The sequence below is a fragment of the Microcaecilia unicolor genome, chromosome 8 (genome assembly GCF_901765095.1).
Source record: "Microcaecilia unicolor chromosome 8, aMicUni1.1, whole genome shotgun sequence".
Classification (NCBI taxonomy): domain Eukaryota; kingdom Metazoa; phylum Chordata; class Amphibia; order Gymnophiona; family Siphonopidae; genus Microcaecilia; species Microcaecilia unicolor.
The window spans coordinates 26,753,073-26,777,958 of record NC_044038.1 but is presented as its reverse complement, the minus strand read 5'-3'; the positions used below and the strand labels follow the sequence as shown (position 1 = coordinate 26,777,958).

The following is a 24,886-nucleotide window of genomic DNA, read 5'->3' as shown; positions in this document are numbered from 1 at the left end:
CACAAGTTATTTTTGTCTCCTATACTGGTATAGTATTTTCAATACTGCTGCTTATATGCGCCACGGCTGGTATAAGGGATGTGGCTACCATAAGGGTGGAGCCACAGATGGTGACCCCGCCCATAATGAGCAACGGTACCTTTTTTTCCTACAAAAAAAGCACTATTTTAGTCAATGATCGCCTTTACTGTAGCTTCGGAATGAAAGCATTCTCAATACAAATAAATCGCAATAACAAGTGAAAAACATTCATGACAATCAAAATACAGTTGTATTTTATCCCTCCATCTTTTATGTAGCATTTTAATGCACTGCCACTGCATTACCTGCCTGGGCCAACAGTGCAGAGGTCCCGCGCTACCAGCTGAGGCACGTAATGCAGTGGCCGTATGTGTGTCCTGTGCCCTGAATGCGGGGCAGATTCTGGGCACACTCCCTGCACGTAATCACACGTTAATTTTTGCATTAAATGTGCAATAAGCACAAAACTTATCACTCTTTAGTAAAAGGGCCCTAAGGTTTCTCTAGATAAGTAATTATCAGTAACTATAATCCAGTATATGAGGGTCAAATATTAACAAAAAAAAATCCTTCTTCTAAACCTGTTTTTTTCCTGTCATCAACTACATCTCTCCTCATACCTCCCTGAAAAGTCTATGCTAACCCATGCTAAAATGGTGTGCTGTCCTATCATGCAACTACAAGTGTTTTGAGGGATTTTTAAAAATCCTAATTACAAAATTTCAATAATTTTAACAAATGCATACACAGACTAAGTTTAATTTTCTACAAAACCTACTTACCTTCTCCCTTCTGACACAGTTTTCAATTTGTTATGTTTGAAGGATTCTAGTATTCTCTCCTCAGGAACCGGCGGCAGAGCAGCTGCCATCACCTACAATCATAATGCAAAAATGGTAAAGAAATTCTGTTGCATGTCTCTTCTGAATTTTAAACAAAAGTAGTGTCCTTAACAATTTAGACCAGTGGTTCTCACACCTGTCCTGGGGGACCTCCGGCCAGTTGGGTTTTCAGGTTATTCCTAACGAATATACAAGACACAGATATAATGGATGTGACAGACATCTCATGCATATTCAATAACCATCAATAACGACCCTCACTCTTTATTGAAAACTCTCAGCATTAAAATGATGTAAAATTTTATATACCTGCTAAATAATATTAACCCACCACTCATTCCTCATTCAATCCATGTAGGTTCAAACAACCACAGAACTCTTTAAACATCTAATACTTCTGATATTTACTCCCTGTAGGGTATACCGCTACTTAAATACAAATAATACTCTTTTTTTTCAGCAATAATCCCAGATATCATTCCTTAATAAGCATATATCTCTGTTGCTTTAATGTCCACTTATCTCCATTGCTTTTATTCCAGTGATTGCGATTCCCACATGTATCTCAAACATCTTGTCCGACTCTCAGATGATGTCTTATCCAGTACATTGTTCTTGATATGACAATAACCACTCTGTTCATCTCACAGAGTCACAGGTTTATCCACTCCTTTGAACACCGTCAAACCCTACACAAGTCTGTGTTTCGCTGAGTGCGTCGTCAGGTGTTTTAACTTTTAGTTTTAGAACATCGCCTTAGCTACGCTGCCAGGGTGAACTTCCAAATGGTATCAGGAACAATGGTGCCACTGAGGTCTACGATGTTCTGCATGCGCAAAGCCATTTCTTGTTCATTCTTAAACCTTGGCTGAATACGTCACGTTCTACAGTCCTGCCCATTCCATTTCCTTGTTTAATCCTAAAGTTTCGTGGTTGTTTGAACCCACATGATTGAATGAGGAATGAATGGTGAGGATGAGTTAGAGTGTTGGGTTAATATAATTTAGCAGGTATATAAGATTTTACATCATTTTAATGTTGAGAGTTTTCAATAAAGAAATGTATGGAATTTTCAATAAAGAGTGAGTTGGTTACTTGATGGTTGATATTTTATATTGTAACTAGATTGAAAAAGATACTCAAGATAGTGATTTGTATGCATATTCATTAGAGATATACTGAAAACCTGACTGGCTGATGATCCCTCAGGAAACATTTGAGCACCACTGATTTAGACCCTGGGCAAAAGAATTTGGGCATATATATTTGTAATGCAGAAGAAAACAAATCCTCTGAAAAGTGCTACTCCTACTGAAGAACACATGTCAGCAGTAAGTTTACAAAGTAAATTTATAAGGGGGCCCATAATTATCTCTGCCCCCCCGGCCCTGTCATACAGCTGTTACCAGAATATTCATCTAGGCAATTTTTTTTCTTTAAAAAAAAAAAAATTTTTTTACCTAGCTCCTGTTCTAGCTGTTCTACAGAATGGTATCAGGCAGCTTAAAATGGTGACTAAACAACTTTGATGATATAATGTAGGTAGCAAGTTTCCAGAGGCTTGAGCAATATCTCGGACTCCACAGCTAGCACCAATGCCAATGTGAAGGCCCAAAGACAAAGGTCTCAAGCTAGTTCTTGGTACACACTCAGCCAAAGCCTGGTTTTCAGGATATGCACAGTATGCATTATATAGGTTTGCATGTGCTGCTTCAAATCACATGCAACTCTCTCTCTCTCATGAATATTAATTGTGGGTATAATGAAAAACCAGACTGCCTAAGGAAATGGCTTGAGAAACACTGGTATAAAACTCTAACCAATAAATCATGTCTAGAATACAGCACTTACTTGTACATGCAAGCCATTCATTTTAGATGATGGATTTTCAGCAGACTTTGCAGGCTTGACTTGGCAATCAGGATCACTGAATCTCAGTTCAAGATCATCGTTCATACTAACAGCACCATTGACATCATCATTATCTGGCAGCTCTTGATGCTGGGGAATCTTGCCATCAGAATCTTGACAAGTAGAACAAGAGTTCTGTAATGTACTAACTCCATTTCCAGTCAAAACTCCATTACAAGATTTAGAATGGCCATTCTCTTTACCTAATCCCTTCGATTCCTCATCAGATTCTTCAGAAGACTCTGCAATATAAGGGACTAGAATGTTAGGATTTAGTTTGGACTTGCCATTCATTATTGGCTTAGAACATGATTCACTGGGAGGCATTTGCTTAGCAAATTTAGTAGCCACCGTCGTAGCAGCTGCATTTGAGGTAGACTGTATTGCAGAAGAATTAGTAACAGTAGATGAAGGAACTGGTTTGTTTAGAGTCTCCACGGGACCATTGTGAAGACTGGGCTGTGACTGACCTTGGCGAGCAGGCATTTTGTTATTGTGAATACTGATTGTGATCTTTTGCTTTTTAGGAGGCTCTGGAATAACTGTAGGTCTGTTGATTGTCCAGTTTTGGAGAGACGTTGAAGGTGGAGTTGAAGCTGGTCTGGTCACAGATGAGCTACTAGCACTGGCTAGAGAACTGCTAGGAGTTTCTTTCGGTGCTGCAGCACCATTTAAATGATTAGTGTTCTGCAAATAAAAAAATACATGTTTAAGTATGCATATAAATACAGACAGAACATGCACTTTTCAAGGGCTATAACTTTTTGCTGAGCCATTCCAAAACAGAAAGCAGTGTGTACAGCTGCAGAAAAGGAAAGAAAATACTAACCCTAAGATAGAAAATTAATTTGCTAGAAAGGTTACGTGAAAACCTCACAAACTATTTGATATCACATTGGTAGTTTTCTGTAGCAGGGGTCACCAGATAAATTTGAAAAGATAAGAAATCTGTTTAAAGTTATCCATATTTTCAGTGGCAAAAACATGCAAGTGCTGCCATTGAAAATTTGGGTATAAACCAGTGTTGTCCAATATTAGACAAAAGAAACCAGAGTGAACACAACAGTTTAAAAATTATTACTTCATTTATTTAAGGAACAAGATTATCCAACACACATCCATGTGAAAAAGTAACTGCTCCCTACTAACTGATTGCATCACCTTTAGCAGCAATAACTGCAACCAAATACTTTCTACAATTTGAAATCCACATTTCACATCGTGGTTGAGGAATCTCAGCCTAATTTTCTTTACAGAACTGCTTTAATTCAGCCACATTCATAGATTTTTTTGTCATTTCAAGTCCTGCCACGGAATCTCTATTGGGTTCAAGTCAGAAACTTCAATTTTGTTTCTCCTCAGCCATTCAAATGTAGACTTCCTTTTGTGTTTTAGATCATTGCCTTGCTGCATAAGCCAATTACATTTCAGCTTCAGCTCTCAGACAGATGACTAAGTTCTCCTTCAGTAGTTTTTGGTACAGTGTAGAAGTCATGTTCTTTCAACAACGGCAAGTTTTCCATGTTCTGAGGCAGCAAAGCATCCCCACACTACCCCTTCCATGTTTGTTGCATGATGTCCTTAATGTGGAATATTGTATTTGCTTTACACTAGACATAACGAGACCTGTTTTGTCCAGTTTCACATTCAATTTGTTTGTCCATAGAACAAATTAAATGCTTGTGGGATTAACCAAGTGTTTCTGCAAATGTCCTTTGTGTCCAATCTAGTCAATCATGATTTGATACTTCAAAAATTAGAGTCTCTTGGAACTGTAGATCAAGTATGGACCTGGTTCTCAGGAGGTTTAATTGTTTCCCTATGCAGCCGCCGCCATCTTGATACACTCAAAATACATTACATTTTTATGGTGGCAAGCTCCGCCCACTGGCTTCAGGCCAGATAATGGGCCAAGCACGCTCCAGCCATCTCTTGTCAATTAAAACTCCTTGGGTCTAACTTATCCATACCAGAGATTAATTTGGTTTTTGATGGCCATTCCATCCTTCTACATTCTTTTGTTTGCAGTCTTGGGGTTGGGCTAGATTCCTCCGTAAGGGAAAGTGGAGATTACCAGATTACCATTACTACGTCTGTTTCTCAAAAATGACATTTTTTGTATCAGGTTAGATCATATTTCTCTTTACATCATTTACAGGAAACTACTTAAGTTTTTTCATAACTAGATTATTGTAACTTTATATAGGATTGACCAAAAATTCTCTTTTTTTGCTTCAGTTGTTACACAGTGCTGCTAGGATAATTCTGAATAAATCGCATATCACTCTATTACTAAGATCCATTCACTGGCACCCTATACTAGCATGTATTGAATTTAAAATATGATGCCTGGTTTACAAAATTTATGAAAAGTATTCCTTCATATTTATGTTTTAGTTTCTTTTAAATGAGGGCATTGTGCTACTCATTCTCAACATAAGGGTAAACTGAGCTTTCGGAAGCTCCTCTGTTGTGATTATCTATTAAAAATAAATGTTCTTCCTGTTGCACAGACTTTATGGAGCTCCCTACTTATTAATTTATGGATGGAGTCAAACTACCAATAGGAGCCCTGGCCATGTGACCTTAGCCTCAGTGGAGGTTCTGCACAGGTTATATATACAGGCTTCAAAAGCTTAGTGTTTTCTCAGTCTCCCTCTGCTGGTAGGAGGACATAACCCACGCGTCTTGACCGGTCTGGAGGGTCGCTGAGGAATGTATACTTTTTTGGGCTAATTTAGAACTGTAAACTGCCCTGAGTTTTTCAGGTTGAGACAGTATATAAAAATAGTTATCGTATTATATTGTGAGACAACCATTGACATTACTCTTGAACTGCAGCAGTGCTACTCTCCTGTGGATCCCATTTTTGCCTAGTCTCTTTCTTATGGTGGAGTCATGAATATTGACTTTAGCTGAGGCTAGAGAGGAATGAAGTTCTTTGGATGATCATCTGGGATGTTTTGTGACTTCCCAGATAAGTTATCACTGAGCACTTGAGCAATTTTGGTGGGTCATCTACTCCTGGGAAGATTCAATTCTGTTCCATTTGGAGAAAATAGCTCTCACAGTGGTTCAACAGAATTCCAAAGCCTTAAAAATGGCTTTCTAGTTCTTTGCAGACTTTTTTTTTCATCTCTTTTGGAGTTTCCTTTGCTCTCATAAGGTTCACCGTATAAGGTTTAGATTCAATAGGGCTGGCAGCAAATCAAGCCTGGCTGTGTTCAATGAGCTGAATCTAATTATCAATTAAAATCTGGTCAACTGGTTGAATAAGTAACTAATGATTAAGTATTTACTTTTTCATATGAGTGATTTTTCATATGCGTGATATGGGTGTTGGATAACTTTGTTCCTTACATAATGTAGGAATTTAAAATCTATGTTATGTGTTTACTCAGGTTCCCTTTGTCTAACATTATATTTTAGTGTGGCATATATGCAATACTATGGGAACTCAGGAGGGGAGGCAAGACTTTTCACATCACTATCTCCGAACCTTACACATGCACACTTATATCAGCCTAAATTATAGGCATGTATTTTTGCTGTTAAAAGAGGTGCCTATGCTCGTTTCTAGAATACGTGCCAATCAGGTGTCTTCTGGATGTCTATATATAGGCACACAATTATAGAACTGCCCTCTTAGCTGGGCCTGCTGTCACTTCAAATCCCTCTTCCCAGTGGCAGGTACTTCCATATGGAATTCACTTCCCACTGACATCAGAACAATAGTTACCTCAGCTTTAGGAAAAAAAAAAAAATAGAGACTTTTGCTTTCCCAAAATCCTTTCTGTGACAATCCTCACCATTAGTCTCCAATCTTGGCCCCATATATAGATCTACGTTCCTTCTCTTCTGATGCTCATGTAGAGCCTGTGTATACTGCAATGTCTTTTTAATGTAATTATTATAAACCACACTGAACCCTGTTCAGGGTATTTTAGCGGTATGTAAGCCCCTAATTTGATTTGAATATATTAAATCTCTTTATTAGAAATACAAAAAGAAAAATCACAACAATGGATAAAATACAAATTATTTACCCCCAAAACTATAACCAGCCTTCCTCCCCCATACAAGGAACATGTTATTGAAATCACAGAAACTGTGGAAGACCTTTAATCTTATGGCCTCCCACTGACGTTCCCCCCCCATCAATTGAATGTTTTAATGTAATCACCCACCCTTGCTCTGCCCCCTATCACTTCTCTTTTTTGATTTATTCAGAAAATAGCCAAAATGTTCTATGTAGATCTGGGCCCAATTTATTAAAAAGAACTTATGATGTCAGCAATAGCATTGACCATGCAAGTGCTTTTGAATTATTGGCCCGTTTATTTTCCAGTCATCCTCTCAAGGTAAACAGAGGCTAGCTTTCAAGTCTTTGCTTAAAGCCCACCTCTTCAATGCTGCGTTCGGCACCTAACCCTTACCGTTCAGTGAATCCAGACTGCCCCAATTTGACTGCCCCGATCGGACCGACCGTTCACTTGTCTATTAGATTGTAAGCTCTTTGAGCAGGGACTGTCTCTCTTTGTTAAATTGTACAGCGCTGCGTAACCCTAGTAGCGCTCTAGAAATGTTAAGTAGTAGTAGTAGTAGTAGCTAGCCTGATAGCTCATTGAGAATGCAGCTCATTTCCATTCAGCAACCTTCCCGACTTGGGTTTCTGTGGCAGAGAATACACCAGCTCTCTCAATATTGCTCTAGTGAACCAGCGAAAGAGATCATCACAGTTTCTAATCTTGGCTGATGAGGCTTCATCACATTGTTTAAATTAGGGAAGTAGGTACATTGAAAGGGGAAATTAAGGTCCCTGCTGTTACCTTATACAGAATGAACCAATGTGAACGCTCCGTTCACTCACAGACAATAGACTAGTTACAGTGGTGGAAATAAGTATTTGATCCCTTGCTGATTTTGTAAGTTTGCCCACTGACAAAGACATGAGCAGCCCATAATTGAAGGGTAGGTTATTGGTAACAGTGAGAGATAGCACATCACAAATTAAATCCGGAAAATCACATTGTGGAAAGTATATGAATTTATTTGCATTCTGCAGAGGGAAATAAGTATTTGATCCCTCTGGCAAACAAGACCTAATACTTGGTGGCAAAACCCTTGTTGGCAAGCACAGCGGTCAGACGTCTTCTGTAGTTGATGATGAGGTTTGCACACATGTCAGGAGGAATTTTGGTCCACTCCTCTTTGCAAATCATTAAGAGTTCTGGGCTGTCGCTTGGCAACTCGCAGCTTCAGCTCCCTCCATAAGTTTTCAATGGGATTAAGGTCTGGTGACTGGCTAGGCCACTCCATGACCCTAATGTGCTTCTTCCTGAGCCACTCCTTTGTTGCCTTGGCTGTATGTTTTGGGTCATTGTCGTGCTGGAAGACCCAGCCACGACCCATTTTTAAGGCCCTGGCGGAGGGAAGGAGGTTGTCACTCAGAATTGTACGGTACATGGCCCCATCCATTCTCCCATTGATGCGGTGAAGTAGTCCTGTGCCCTTAGCAGAGAAACACCCCCAAAACATAACATTTCCACCTCCATGCTTGACAGTGGGGACGGTGTTCTTTGGGTCATAGGCAGCATTTCTCTTCCTCCAAACACGGCGAGTTGAGTTCATGCCAAAGAGCTCAATTTTTGTCTCATCTGACCACAGCACCTTCTCCCAATCACTCTCGGCATCATCCAGGTGTTCACTGGCAAACTTCAGACGGGCCGTCACATGTGCCTTCCGGAGCAGGGGGACCTTGCGGGCACTGCAGGATTGCAATCCGTTATGTCGTAATGTGTTACCAATGGTTTTCGTGGTGACAGTGGTCCCAGCTGCCTTGAGATCATTGACAAGTTCCCCCCTTGTAGTTGTAGGCTGATTTCTAACCTTCCTCATGATCAAGGATACCCCACGAGGTGAGATTTTGCGTGGAGCCCCAGATCTTTGTCGATTGACAGTCATTTTGTACTTCTTCCATTTTCTTACTATGGCACCAACAGTTGTCTCCTTCTCGCCCAGCGTCTTACTGATGGTTTTGTAGCCCATTCCAGCCTTGTGCAGGTGTATGATCTTGTCCCTGACATCCTTAGACAGCTCCTTGCTCTTGGCCATTTTGTAGAGGTTAGAGTCTGACTGATTCACTGAGTCTGTGGACAGGTGTCTTTCATACAGGTGACCATTGCCGACAGCTGTCTGTCATGCAGGTAACGAGTTGATTTGGAGCATCTACCTGGTCTGTAGGGGCCAGATCTCTTACTGGTTGGTGGGGGATCAAATACTTATTTCCCTCTGCAGAATGCAAATAAATTCATATACTTTCCACAATGTGATTTTCCGGATTTAATTTGTGATGTGCTATCTCTCACTGTTACCAATAACCTACCCTTCAATTATGGGCTGCTCATGTCTTTGTCAGTGGGCAAACTTACAAAATCAGCAAGGGATCAAATACTTATTTCCACCACTGTATACCCCCACCTTCAAGGGCTGGATGGGAATCAACCCATGCATCAGCATTCTTTTTATCCCCAGCATTATGGAACTCTCTACCACAGTCAATTAGATTTGAAAACTCATTTTTACCAAACAACCTTTGATATTTTATACCACATTTAAGTAGGAAGACCACACAGGTGCCTAGAGTGCTTTAGACTGTTGTAAGACGATGTTAATATTAGGTAATTACTTATGACTGTTATGGGAGTTGAGCGGTTATGCTACTATCTTCGGTATGGAAGTTTTGTTTGTTCTTTCCAATCATTCAATGGAATTCCTAGTTTAAATTAATGTGTGTGTTATTGTACAATTTTTTGACTTGTAAACCGTTCTGACTTGCTATGCAATAAGTGATGGTATAGTAAATAAAAGATAAATGCCCTTATTCAATTCTTATGCCTAAGCACCACACAAAAACATTTTATACAGAAAAGCTTACCTTCATTGTGTGAGGTGGAAGCAGTGGTCCAATAAATGCAGAAGGAGCTTGCTTACTATTCATCACCCGCTGAGCGATTATAGGTCGAGGTGAAGACTGTCCTGGCGTATGATTGGAATGACTATGTTCCCCTCCATTTTTCATATCATGGGACCTAAAGAAATAATAACAATAATAAAAAAAGAAAAACTAAAAGAAAACTTGGGGAAAACATACAACTAAATTATGAAAGCATTATAATGGTACCTGATATAAAACAGAACATAAGCTTGCTGATTAAGCACTGATCTGATGTCACTGTTAGACACAATGGAATCATTCATCTGGTACCACTGACCATTACTGGCCTGCAAAGAAAGACAGGAGATTAAAGGTCACCACCGACAGCAGAATTAGAGCAACCCTTGACTACAGCATATTACACTGCTGTCCTTACTACTGCTACCTGATGGCTCCAAAAGAAATATTTTTGCTAAGTTTCATGTTATTAAACATGCCTGCCATGATAAAATACCTGATAAGTATGCTTGCAGTCCCACCCAATGGAACTAAGGGGTCAATTTTCGAAATTACACATTTACTAGCAGCCAATAAATGCATACCATTCTTATCTGTAGATATTCAGAAACTCTACAAATAGTGTTGAGCTGGAAATACATTTAACCTCCCTAGCACTATCCATATTAGCAAAGGGGCAGAGGGAGCGAGGAATAAGGGCAGTACCAAGAAATTATTCATATAATGGTGATATTTAGCTGCTACAAGTGGTGGCACTGACCATATTACAGTATATTCTGCGCCACTGCACACACACATTTAAAAACTGTGGTTAGTGTTTAAATTATTACAGCCACCACTGCTTCCACTGAAAATCCTGTCCTAAATATTTTAGGTTTAGGCCAAACCAGGTATCCATGGTATTATAGTTACATTTATCTGTATATACCAGCAAGTGACTCAGTTTTTAACATTTAAAAAACAGCTTTTCATTTATTACTTTGCTTTTGATAAAGTAGCCAATTCTCCTTTCTTACAGATAGGTTTTGTCACGTATGATTGGCTTTTCTTCTGCTCTCATCTTGTTTTTAGAAATTTGTCCAGGACTTTCCAAAACATCTGAGCTATTTACAAAATCCTGCCTGTTCCGTCACACTGGAACTAATACTCCTGAATGGGATACGGCAAAATTAAACAATCATACATAAAAAAATCAGGACACACCAAGTGGTCTATGGACAGATAATCATAATCAGTTTGGTATATCAGGAAAGGTGAAAACGCCCTTTGAAAATGGAAACAATATGCAAGGAAAGATAGGGTAGACACACAGATCAAGCAGCCCAGCACTACAGATTGCAGACTCCATTCTCAATGGCTGTCAACATGTTTAATGCTCATCTATACACAGATCAATTTCTGCCTCAACAACTTTTAGAAACATACCTTTATGTAACAGTAATAGTGCCCAGCATGACAACTGAAACCAGTATGAACCAGGACAGCATAGAGAACATAAATAATTGGTTCCCCATTAGGCTGAGACATAAATGGACGAACATCCAGATACTCTGGATATTTCACCTCCTATACACAGAAGGAAGAAAATACAAAATTCTGTTTTAATATTATTGCAGAAAAGACCATGATTTTTCCTAAACTAAAAAAGTGCATTATAGTGTAAAATATTAGGACTTAAGGCACGCTGTGGCCAGATTTTTATTCATAATATGTTGTAACCTCAAATAAAAAGGTTAATATTTGCATAGGGATGCTGATGACATATCCAGTTCATAAACTGAGATTTTGAAATTAAGTTCCACAATCTGTTTTTAGTTTAAATCTTTTTATTGGCAGAACAAAATCCAAACCATATGTCATACAATTCCATAACAGTGTTAAACATGAAAAACACTTTCTACAAAACAAACAAAGTTGGCGGAACTAAAGGAATAAATCTCGCCCCCCTTCACCCTCTTCTCACTGGAACCCTCCCCCAACTCTCTCTCTCCTCCCCTTTAATTACAAAGCAAACTTTGGGGGAGGCTTCTGTTTTTATAGCCTCCTCAAAACATTGTACTCTTTTCTTCTCTCATGATGAAAACATACGCAAGAGTTTGAGTACTTTATAACTTACTGAGCTAGAACTTCATGATGAAAACATACGCAAGAGTTTGAGTACTTTATAACTTACTGAGCTAGAACTACTGGTCTGAATTAAGTTATTGCGCTAACAGAGTTACTCACAGGGAACTCATGCAATAAGCAGGTAAAGCAAAATATCACATTTTATATTTACCTTTGTAATCTTCCCACCACTGAAATTTGCAAATCTTTTCAGAGATAAGGTGAGTACATTAGAAGATCGATGGATAGTAAATCTCTTTGATGCAGGAACCATCTTTTTACATCTTTTAAAAAAAAATTCAGGAGATAGATTAATTTTACTAAAGCAGCATGCATATTTTAATATTTTTCACGTTTTCACTTTACCAATTACCTGGATTAGCACTAACATGTATTCTAAACATGTATATTACAAAGACTTTCTTCTTATTACTCCATTGAACTACTATGAGCGTCCATAAAATTGTATGCTTTGAATTACTAGTCTTCAATTTACCCACCCATTTATTCCTCCCAATGACTTTGTACTACCCATCTTATTTCTCTATATATCTGAACAGCACGCACCCCCCCCCCCTTGCCACCATGGCTCCCTATTAAGATGTTTCATTGTTTTTCTTTTTCCTGACATCATTAGTATCATCTCCATGTTATTTGAATGTTCTACTGCATGCCTACTAAATTGATTCATTTGCATTTTGCTAACACTTATAATTTCCTTAGCATCTACACCACACCAGTCCACAACCTGCAGGTTATGACTGCTCACTAGCAGACAGACAGAGAAAAAGGTCCTGTGCAATTTGCCTAACAAGGGCACCATGCAGCCCAAGCAGCTCAATATTTTTTGACTCCAGCAGATGGTGACAAGCAGACTGTGCATCTCCTACACTGTTGTGTGAGGATACCTCCTGATCAGCTGGAGAACTGAATTCCAGTTGAGTGCAGGGGGCTCTTAAATTACAATTATTAATGCCTAACGAAAAGAAATATGAGAAAACTTCAATTTCCTGAGGAGAATACTCAGAGGAATCCAAGTCCCTCCCCCTCCTTTTATACCCTTGCACTCTTTTTGTCTCTACAGCAAATTGATGAATTTGCCTTTGGGAAAGAGCAAGAACCACTTTTCTTACTTTGTGAAGGTGAGCTGTGTGTCACAGCAGTGGATGAGGCCTCTCTTCTGCTGGCTCTGCCTTGAGGGAGCTTGAGTGGGCTGTTTGCTTTCTGAACACCAGGAGCAGCATGCTTACCATACCAGCTAGTAGTGGTCAAGTTCCCACAAAGCTGGTGTGAATAAGCCATTTTGGCAGATCAGGCTCAGCGACGCATAACTTTGGAGAAGCGTTTTGGCAGTTAGTATGTAAGCTCTGGTAGAGAGAGCAGGAAGTTATTCCTGTTGTGGCAGTTGCCGAGGGGCAGCAAACAATACAGTACTTGCTGGAGTGCAGCTCTTCCAATGTCAAAAGCAGAAGATCCCTTGACAAGCAGGCAAGAAAATAGGCAGCTACTGTGTAGCTATTGACCCACGGATAGTGTGCTTTCACAGTCTCATGTTCGAGATCTTTTTTCCTATAAGCATGGTGGTGGCCATTTTGGTTTCTCCTCTACAAGAATCAAATTGAGAGACAGGAACTGTATCATCCATCTCTGCCCAGCACTCTCTTCATAAAGGCTCATGAAGGAGATCTTCCCTAGGACAGGAGGTATTTTGGGGTTCTCAAGGGGCTCATATTTCCCCCCTCTATCACTGCTGCTGTTGAGCTCAGTTCTTCAACAAAGGGTGCTTACAGATTGGGAATTCCAATCATTACTCTTCTCAGCATTCTCAGACCACGATGCGACTAACACCTAGGATGGTATCTTTGGGTGAACCACTAGAGAAAGGGAAGTAATGGATGACAGTCTCAATTAGAGCCCTCTGTCACAGCATCTTTCCTCTAGGGGATCTCTAATTTCCTGAACTAGAAATCTAACTGTGGATGCTAAAGAGTCAGGTATCCCAGTGCGTTAGTGGGATTGTCCTTTCCCTTGTCCAACTATTTTTAGAGGAAATAAGTCAATTAGCCATCTTCCAACTTCTGATCTTGGGAGTGTTTACTACACTGCCTAGCCATTCCCATTTTATACCTGAGGAATAGAACAGGCTTATTCACCCTAAAGTATATATATCATAGAAGCCTCTGTTCTGGATAAAAGAACTTCTGTACTAAATTATGTTCAATATTTCAGGCTGGAACACTTAATACAAAAATGTCTTCTTTCAGCCTTGAATCTTGAAACACTGATGTGCAGCACCTACATTTATAATTTTCCTGAGCTGGATCCAGCAACATTATGCAACACCTCCCTTGAATGCATTTAAAGATGTAAGGAAGTGGCATATCTATCAATGTATTTAGCATATGGGCCAATGGCTCTCTCTGATATCCATGGCCTCATCGGAACACAAAGTATCAACTAGACACCCTTTTTGGATGGCAACTGGTGTTACAAATAGTTTCCTAGAAACGTCTCAGTAGCCTTATTTTAACCATTGAACTTGGAGCCGTCTAAGCTTCAGAGGTTTCCTGGAGATAAGACTGAGTCTTTAGTTGGTTTTATTTTTTCTAGCACAGGGGAGGGCAACTTTTATACATGGGGGAGGGGGGGGGTCCTCATGATTTTCAGTAATACCCCTAGTGGGCCACAACATTAACTAATGTTGGAACTAGAAAGGTACAGAGCTTAATAAGTCTTCTGCGATAAAGTAAAAATTTAAGCAAAATTTAAATAAACTGCTAGAGTAGATTTTCTGAAAATATTTGCAAAATACAGCATTTAAAATTGTCAAAACTCTGGTTAATGACATTCTCTGTGTATACTTCCAATAGACTCAGGTACCACATAAAATTCAATGGCGGGCCACATTTGGCCCTAGGGAAATAGGTTGCCTTCCCCTGTTTTAGCAGAACTGGGTTTCATCAGATGGAAAGATTCTGTATGATCTATTGTGGTTCCTTCAGTGTGCTCATGTTCAAGTGGACTAGACTTCCATTAGAACACTAAAGAAACCTCAGTCCTTGAATGCTTCTAGGACATCCTAATGATGATGGCAACCATATCTGTTACTCTATAGAACCTTGTAAGCCTAAGACTGGTAGATCTAGTCCCAGAGGCCAAGTCAACATTCATTCTATTTAAAAAAAAAAAAAAAAGTTATTCCATTTACTTCACACTGTTTATAAAACTAACTAAATAAAAATAAGAGACCTATGGAATGAAACCTTGAGGTTAGTGTTGGTGGATGGACAGCCAAGAAAGGTTTTTTTTTGTTTTTTCAACAGATTTTGTTCTTAATCATCTATAGATTTTAGTTTTGTTTCCATATTTAAACTCCACTCTGAGTTACCATTTTGTATTGTAAGCAAACATATTAGTTTGGCAGCTTCTTCCAGAATCTTAGTGATGCTGATAGTTACAGCTTTTCACAAAGAATGCATTACTGTATTCATATTTGGACATCTAGCTAATTCAGGCTTCTACTAGACCAGAGACAAGTAGTAGACAGCCTGGCTCTCTCCTATTCATCTAGAGAAAATATTTGAAGATGAAGTTCAGTGAAAAGTCTTCCATCAGTAGCAGAGATTATTTGGAATTCAATCCTAAATGTGCTTGATTCCAGGTGCTGAGGTAATGGTGGTGGTCCAAGGATCGAGTTTACATCTCTTTTTTTCACTCTGCTCACTTGCTAGTTATAACACTCCCAGAGCTATAATGGTCATTTACTCTGAATGTTATCATGAAGATTTTGGACTAGTGGTCCCAGTTTAACCTGCTTGAAGGCAGTCTCATGGATACCAGTAAGATGGTATTTTCATCGATTACCACCCTGTTCAGCTAAAATGCTGTTAGGAACAGCTGGTGCTAGAATCATCATCCTGGGTTGTGGTATCTTATTCCTTCAACTATTTTGAACTAAGGGCAGTTCTGTCTATTACTCAAGTTTTTAGTAGTCATCTTCATTAATCAGCAGTGAAAGTGTTTCCAACATGCAGCCAGCAGCAATCTCAATCAGCAGTCAAGAAAGCATGACAAGCCTTCCAGTGGCCAGCAAGGCACATCTTCTGCTTTTTTAGGTGAAGGTGCACTTTCTAGCTCCATCAGCAACAGAGAATGACACGAGAGCGGGTAGCTGCGGTTATACCATGGGTACAGCGAAACATTTCCAGGTTTTACCACGAGCAAAAAGCAACTATTTCCCTGTCCCGTAATCCCTGTACCCAAGGTAAAACCGACGCCTACCTTTTACCGCTGTTTTACCACTGGGCTGGGACATTCCTCCTCCTCTTGTACTGCTTTGCTCCTCCTCCCTGCCTGTGCAGGAATGAACGTACACAGTTCTACGAACGAACGCTGGCCAGTACATCAGAGTTCCCTCCCTGCCCACCACGTTGACATCACCAGGACCCTGACTGACCTCTTTTCCTCTCCTCTCACCCTGGTCTTGCACCACCAGCAGCACACTGTTAAATAGTGTGTGCCACCACAGCAGCCATTTTGTGGGTTATTTTTCAGTGTGATGGCTGGTGGCGGTGCAGTGGGTCGTTGTACAGTAAAAGTATAGGTTAAGGAGAGAGAGCGGCCATGGGCAGCACAGCAGGAGAGAGGCCTGAGGACTGAGTCGGGATGGGTCACAGGAGTCGAGACTCAGACAGAAGACTCACAGAGGCAGGACTCAGCCCAGAGGAACACGCAACAGCATTACACGATTGTGAAGACCACTGTAATCTGATTATTCTTTAGGCACTAGTTGAAAATGTACTTATTTCAAAAATTTTAAATTCACAATTAGATATTTGAGAATACAGGTTCTAGCCAGATTTTGTTTTTGTATTATGATTGTATATCCTAGGGTATGCACAGTTGTGTTACTGTAACCCGCCTTCAACTTTTGAGATACAGGCAAAATATAAACATTTGTATTCTGAGTTTTGAGCCTTGTCATGTAAGCATTCCTTTTCCTATTTGTCTAAGCTAGAAGTTAATTTTAAAAGATACTGGCTGTTCCCTTGATAAGCAAATTCTTGTTCTTCCATAATTTTGTAGGCAGGGATTTAGAGAAGAGTTCAAATTCTTACTTTGGATATCTGCTGGGTGCTTCTTGTGTCCCTAGAACTGTCCAATGAAGGTTGCACAGATACTTTTTTTCTTTTGCACCAACTGGAAATATAGAAGCAGTCTCTAAGGCTACTTTTCTTTGCAAAAGGAAAGATATGTTTTCTTCTATATATATTTCTAAGGGAACCAATATATTACAGGATCTGAGAGTCCTTTCAACCGAAGATGGCTGAGGGGAGATATGAAAAAAAAAATTTGTTTTTTTTGATTGATTGATTCGACTTGATTGAAATAGTGAGGCCCACATGCTAATATTATAACACAGGGTTTATAAAAGAAAAAAAAACCAGGAAGCAACAATTAAACAAAAACAAATTTTAATATGAGCAAATCTTAGTGCGAGAATGCCACGCAGTGTTACATCATATGAAAAGTGAAGTTGTGTCAGGTCCTACATCTTCCAGTGTTTATTAACAAAAATAATTTTGTTCACTTTGGCTGGCTTCAGACTATAATTTGGCAGCTATAATTTGTCCAGCAGAAGAGTAAAATTCTTTCCGATGGCAAAGAAGTGGTTGGCGTACACAGAAACGTTTTGTGCAAGCCAGTTCAGTAATGGTAATTTCATTTGACTTTGCTGCCAGAAACAAATAACATCACTGCCAGTTTCCAAAGGACCTTTGTGTTTATACCAAGCAAGTTCTGCAATGCATCTGATTCGAATATCGCTGTCATCGTCTGATTTTGATGGAAGTCTAGCTTTCTTAGCGGAAACACTGGTATATTCCATTGTTTTCTAGAAGCTGCGTTTCTGTCGAGACTTATCCAATCCTGTGTTCCAAATTCTGGAACAGCCAGTAATGTGTGTGTGATCTCCATGACTGTGCTGCTGCTGCTGCTCCTGACTGGCAATGGTACATCAGTAGTTTGCATTTTTACGATCTCTTGAGTTGCAACTGCAATGACATTTGATACTTCACCATTGTTGATTTGAATCTCGGATCCAGGAAGCTGCTTAATCTATATAAATTATCAAACAATATACCTTGAAATCTATAGAGTAAACTTTTCTTTGGCTCTTCTTTCAACGAGAGATAACTTTCAGTTTTGCTGATTCTGTATCTTCATCGATATCAACTTCCTCTCCTGCATCTTCCCCATATGTGGTATCGATTGAATTAATCAGGTGCTCAACCATTGGATGGACTCAGTAACACACTGTTCTCAAGATGCAATTGTTGTGGCTTTCTCAAAAGCCTGCAAAAATTCAATGAGTTTTTGGACCAGATCATAGTCATGTTCAGCAAGTGCAACTTTCTTTGTGATTTTATTGTTGCTGCTTAAAGCTAAACCAGTGAGTTACTTCAATTGAACTGCACTTCACAATATAATGCAAGTACTGTTCCAATGTGTTTTCACATCACCAATCAGTTTCTTCACTGGCATTCCCAGCATTTCTTGAGCAGTTTCCAAGCTTTCTATAAGTACAGTACTATGATGGAAAGTGCCGACGATATCATGGAATTTATTGATGACATCAGAGATTGTTGGATGAGACCACAGCCCATCTTCCACACATAACTGCAGAGTGTGCCTGAAGCAGCAACGGTGAGCGTACAGATTCCTTTTCGAATATGTTTCCCTACAGTTTTTTTCATTGACGCAGCATCATCAGTAACAATTGCAAAAACTTTGCCTTCTAGCTGCCATTTCTTCACTGCACTTTCCAAGGAATCTGCTATATTGTCACCCGTATGTCTCTCTGGCATGGAACATGTACCCAGCACAATATTCATTGCATGAAAGTTATCATCTATGTCATATGCACTAGCTGTAATATACACCGTCATGGTTCTGCTGGTCCAGAGACCTGTGGTAATGTTTGCATATCTCAGACTTTGAAGTTGACGCTTTAGGCTTTGTGGCCACAAAATTGTCAAACAGATTTCTTAGAAGTGTCTTCAGCTTGCAGATCAACCAATTTTGCTTTATGATGTCTTTCAACATGCTGCCAAAAATTACTGGTGTCACCATTATATATAACTTTAACTTTGTGAAGTGTACATTTCACAAATTCTCCACTTTGTATGGTTTCGTCATTCAACTATGCAAATACAGACCATATTAGTGACCGCTGGTCAACTGGGCATGCTGAGCTTAATTTTTCTCTCTTTCTCCATCAAATCCATTGGCTGCTAAACTAATTCCTGAAACAAAGAGAAAATTCACAATGGCATCAGGTAATATTAGTTGAGAGCAAAACAGTAAAAACATTATTTTTAGAAATTAACTTCCCCCTTGCAACCACACTCAACATCATTCATCACACAGTTCCCCACTTTTAGCCTAGTTTAGCCATCCATATCTGAATAAAGCCAAAACATGCCTTGTTCTCACTCTCAGGCTTACCTTCTTTAGAATTTGATGAGACACGTGCCTCCAGCAACAGAAAGCTCCTCTGTAGTGGCTTCATGTTACTGCCCTAAACACCATAAGTGTTACTGCCCTAAATCGCTCTTGTCCTGCTGTGTTCCAGATTTGCAGTTCAAATTTTGGATGAGACATGTGCCTCCAGCAACAGAAATATAATCACAAGTGTTACTGTCCTTAATCTCTTTTGTCCTGCTGTGTTCAAGATTTGCAGTTCAATTTCTGATGAGACTCGTGTCTCCAGCAACAGAAATACACCACAGAGCTGAGTGTGGTGAACTGCACTCTTCCCTGCTTCCTCCAGCAGAGTGTGTCTTTTAGTCTCAGGGAACGTGAATATGATCTGCAAAAAAACTTGTTGATGTTTACAGGCTTTTGAAGAAGCGGCATTTCAAAATTCTACACATGGAGAGCCACTGAGTCTTACGCTTGGGACAGAGAATGGGGGGGGGGGGGGGGGGGGGGGGGAAGAGACATGCATCCTGCGCGAAGAAGATGGAATCAGCAGAAGGCAGGAAGATAGCTGGTAGCAGAGGAAGCAGCCAATAGTGAGTTATTTAAAAAAAAAAAAAAAACGATAAAAAAAAAAATAATCGACGAATTGATTTGAATCGCAAATTGGACAGCACTGTTAGCATATCTGGGTTTAAAAAAAGGTTCAGACAAATTCCTGGAGGAACGTTCTATAGTCTGCTATTGAGACAGACATAGGAAAGCCACTGCTTGCCCTGGGACTGGTAGCATGGAATGTTGCTAATATTTGGGTTTCTGCCAGATACTTGTTACCTGGATGTTGGAAACAGGATACTGGGCTAGGTGGACCATTGGTCTGACTCAGTATGGCCATTCTTATGTTCTCACGGGGAGGACTTACTATTGGTGGTTCTGGTTAACATCTGCAGAGCAGTGACACAGTTGTCTTTTCATGCATTTGCAAGGCATTTTCAGCGTAATGTAATATCAGCCATAGCTGCTTTTAAGGCTCAACTTAGCCCAGAAGGGATTTCATGGTCCCACCTTTCTTGAGAAGTGCTTTTTTACAACCTACAAGTGTCTGGACTGGATGGGTGTAAATGCTAAGGAAAGAGAAATTAGGTCTTACCTGCTAATTTTCTTTTGTCACACCACACGTCCTGATATATCACGTTTGACGCCTCTAAATTGCTATGATCGTGCTCTTCTGTTCTGGTTATCAACTGCCATTTTTTCCAACGGTAACAGTATGTTAAGAGGAGTAGTATTAATATAACAGCTCAAGTCGAAAAGGAAAGCAAGTGGGCCATTGCTTTTCCATTCGAAATACTGAGATTCTTTGACTGCACAGTGCCCTTACTGGGCAAAGCACGCAGGATGTTTTTCTCTGTCTCCATCCGCTGGTGGGCGGGAATAACCCTCAGGTTCTGGACTGGTCTGGTGTGACTAAAGGAAAGAAAATTAGCAGGTAAGACCTAATTTCTCCATTTTTGTTATATGAATGTTCCACTGTGCTGTTTTAATATGTATATTCCTAATACTGAATCGTGTCACTGCTATTACTAAGATTAATTTACCTTTCTCCAAGTTTTACCTCACTGTTTGAATTTTATGTTTACATTTGATGCTTATTAGTGTTATGCTATTAACACAATGTAAGTTGTTTATGTTGTGCTATACCTGTTGTACACTACCTTGGCTGAATGTCTTCATAAAGGTTGTTAATAAATCCCAATAAAGAGCCATAGTTACGAACAGTATGTAAATGAAATACAAGAAACAGAATATACAAAGTTTCAATAACTTACTTGCTGCATTTATAAGCATTTTCTCCATCTAATTGTTCAGGTTTCACAAACTGCTCAAGAGCTTTGTTTACACTCTGTGCTGTCTATAAAAACAGACAAAGATCTGTAAGATGTCAGTGACCTTAACACAATAAATGATAAATCTGCTTTCCCCACAATTTTGAGACGTTGTGTGTATCTTGCTACCATAAGGGCTCCACGACAGGCTCAAACAGAGCTGAATCCAAGGTTCTGTTGGCACATACTAGATAAACTCTAAATAAAAAAACCGTAAACTTTATACATTTTCCTATATCAACAATTACAACCTACCCATTTACATCTCCTACCTTGGATTCTTTCAAAGTACAGCGCTAATTCTCTAAGTTCTAAAAACATAGTTACTTAAGCAGGCATTCAATTTGGAAGATGGCTAGAGTACACTATCATTTTCAATGTCTGTTTCTTTTTCCCCTGTCTTTATCCAATACCCCTTTTCCCTCTCCCTCTCCTCCCTAGTTACCACTCTCCCTCTGACCTTGCCCTTGTTTGCTTTTCTGTTGTGGGCTGATTGTTCTATTGCTGAATGATAAATCCTGTCCTATCAAATATTTAACTCCTTTCCCTCTGATATTTTTGTTATTTTAGACTGTAAACCGCCCAGATCTATAAACTACAAGCTGACGTTCTGAACCAGCTACACACAAGTGCATTTCCTTATCTATAATATTTCAGTAATATAAACTGCTCATTAACAGATATGATTGCAACTAGGATGTGTACATATACGTGCTTGGCATGAATATTCCTCTGCCTGTAAAACAATATAAATACAACTAAATGTCATGAAGCTTAAGAAAGGTTACTGTAAAGAAGCATGTGCTCAAAGGGAGTGACTAAGATCCCTGATTCACTGGAGATGGAGTGGTTGTGTTTGGATAAATAAAAATGGGATATTATCGATAAGCTGTGAAGGCTGGCACTGACTTTCAGGTTTTGGCTCTCACTTTTGGTGCTTGGACAAACCTAAGATTCTAAATGCACAGTTCATTGGTGCATGGGCATCTTGGGGCCTGGGACATCACCAACACCACTACAGATCTCTGTAGCTCCTATGTACCTTAGGACAGGGTTTCTCAGCCCAATTGTTTATCGTTTATTCATTTACTAGACCGTCGCTTATTACAGGAGTAAATCAGAACTGTTTACAATATAAAATCACATTAAAATAGAGAATGAACAACACACTGAAATCCATTTGTGATAGGAAAGCACTGCAAAAGTACACACAGATTTCACGGCAATAGCTATAAAACATTAATAAAACATAAAGCTAAAAGATTTGATTAATAATATAGATATACCTCGAGGCACACCAAGTCCCATCGGCTTTTCAGGATATTTACCATGAATATGCATGAGATATTTTAGCATTCACTTCCTCCTTGGTATACAAATCTCTCTCATGCATATTCATTGTAGATATTTAGAAAACCCTATAGGACTTTGTGTGCCCCGAGGACTGGGTTGAGGCGGCCTGCCTTAGGACTCCAAAGGTTTCACAGAAATAATATTCATGCCTCTATGTCAGAGGTTCTTAATCCACTCCTCAGGATACACCAAGCCTGTCTGATTTTCAAAATATCCACAATGAAAATACATGAGAGAGTTGTACACACTCATATCTATCTCATGTATATGTATTGTGGCTATCCTATCCTGAAAGCCTGACTGACTTGGTGTGTTCTATACTCAAGTTTCTAGTAATGTGAACAACAAATGCACAAAAACAGCATCATCATAAATAAAATTTCTTTGGATGATGTGATCCTTTGTTAAAAGCCTGATGTGGCCACGTTTCACCCTCAGGCTGCATCAGGGTACAAACATACAACAAATCCCAGTGTCAGACACAAGGTTATTTCAGTTATAGGATAAAACAGCAATGTAAAACTTTATGTTGTAATGCTGTGCAAGAGATATTATCAGAGCAATTTTACATTGCTGTTTTATTCTATAACTGAAATAACCTTGTGTCTGACACTGGGATTTGCTGTATTTTTGTATCCTTGAAGCATCCTGAGGGCAAAAGTGGTCATGTCGGTTTTTTAATAAAGGATCACATCTTGCAAAGAAAATGTTATTTGTAGTAATACTGTTCTTTGTGGCATTTGTTAGCGCAATAGGAAATTGGCTGCCAGTATTATGACTCTGGAAAAACAGTTAAAGCAGGTGAAACGTAAATTTATAGCTAAGCCCTTGCCTCTTACTAAGGAAACCATGCTGGCTCTCCAGGTTACTCTCAATACCCTACTTCATGAGCAATCCAATAGGAGTTTCTTCAACTGGAAATATTGCTTTTTAAAAAAAATGGGAATAATTTATTTATTTGTTAAAATGGGAATAAATTGGGGCACATGCTGGCCCATGTAGTAAAAGCACTGGTGGGGGGAGGGGGGCTCTTGGCCATTACTGCAGGATGATCAGGGAGCTCTCAGTACTTGTAGTGATCACACTGCACAAATTCTTGCAACCCACTTCCAGTCCCTATATGTGGAAGGCCCCCCGGTGACACTTGATGCTCTTCAGACCCTTTTAGATAAAACCATCTTCCTAGCTTGCCGGCTGAAGCAGAGGAGACCTTGAATGCACCCATACAGGCAAAAGAACTTGAAAAGGCCATTACATTTTTTTTAAACCTTATTCACACCCCAGAGCAGATAGGTTCACCGGAGAATTTTACAAGGCCTTACCGCTTCCCCTACTGAAGCCCCTATTAGTTTATTTTACAGTGGTAGTGGAAGGGGGTATATTCCCACTGCCTGAGAATACTGCATTAATCAAACATTCCCAAACCTCATAAATCTAGAGAACTGGCTGAGCCATATCGCCTAATCTCACTTTTAAATGTTGGTATTAGTTTCCTTTCCAAAATTTTAGCGAACAGGCTTGAGGAGAATTTGCCAGCTTTGGTGGGACCGGAGCAGGTGGGGTTTGTTAGGTAGCGACATTCAATAATCAAGTGCAGAAAATATTGTTGGCAATGTATCACTGTAAGGCTCATGCAGTACCAGCACTGGCTATTAGCCTTGATGCAGAGAAAGCATTCAATAAAGTGCTTTGCCCCCACTTATTTGGCGTCTTCAGGAGGGTAGGATTTCAGGGGTGGTTTTTAAAAGCTATTCAAACCTTGTATCATCAACCAATGGCACAACTGTTAGTTAACGGGGAACACATCTCCACTTTTCAAATTTATAGAGGAATGCGCCAAGGTTGTCCCTTGTCACCCCTCGTTTTACCCCTGGAACCTTTAATACATATCATTGAGAGCGATGACACAATCCCAGGGGTATCAGATCAAGACATTAGCATTTGCTGATGACTTGATTCTTGTTCTTACCAACCCTTCTATTGCTGTGCCTTCCTTGATGACAGAACTAGCCTCACATTTGGTGCAGTTTCGGAGTTTGTGTTTAATTTTAGCAAGTGTAAGGCAATTCCCCTCATTCTAGTATATCATTTTACCTGTAAACTTGGCCACATTGTATTCTGTTAATGCACATCCCCTTTTAGCGGATACTCAGGCAAAATTAAGAATCTGGGAATCTTTTCTTTTGTCGCTTTGGAGGTGTACCCACCTTTTCAACATGATCGTCCCTCCTAAATGGCTCTACTTGTTCCAAATGCTACCAATTTGTCTTACTAGGAGACACGAGCGTGCACTATGGAGAGTCCTACAACGTTATCTCTGGCAGGGAAAACGA

General features: G+C 39.6%; 1 protein-coding gene across 1 annotated transcript in view; it reads right to left on the bottom strand.

The window, feature by feature from the left end:
- Nucleotides 1-24,886, bottom strand: part of USP42 (ubiquitin specific peptidase 42) — a 143,813-nt gene that overhangs the window by 53,801 nt on the left and 65,126 nt on the right. Inside the window, 7 exon segments of the mRNA XM_030211676.1 lie at nucleotides 804-895; nucleotides 2,715-3,461; nucleotides 9,712-9,865; nucleotides 9,958-10,058; nucleotides 11,155-11,295; nucleotides 12,008-12,119; nucleotides 21,144-21,226. Of these exon segments, the coding sequence (XP_030067536.1) occupies nucleotides 804-895; nucleotides 2,715-3,461; nucleotides 9,712-9,865; nucleotides 9,958-10,058; nucleotides 11,155-11,295; nucleotides 12,008-12,119; nucleotides 21,144-21,226 (1,430 nt within the window).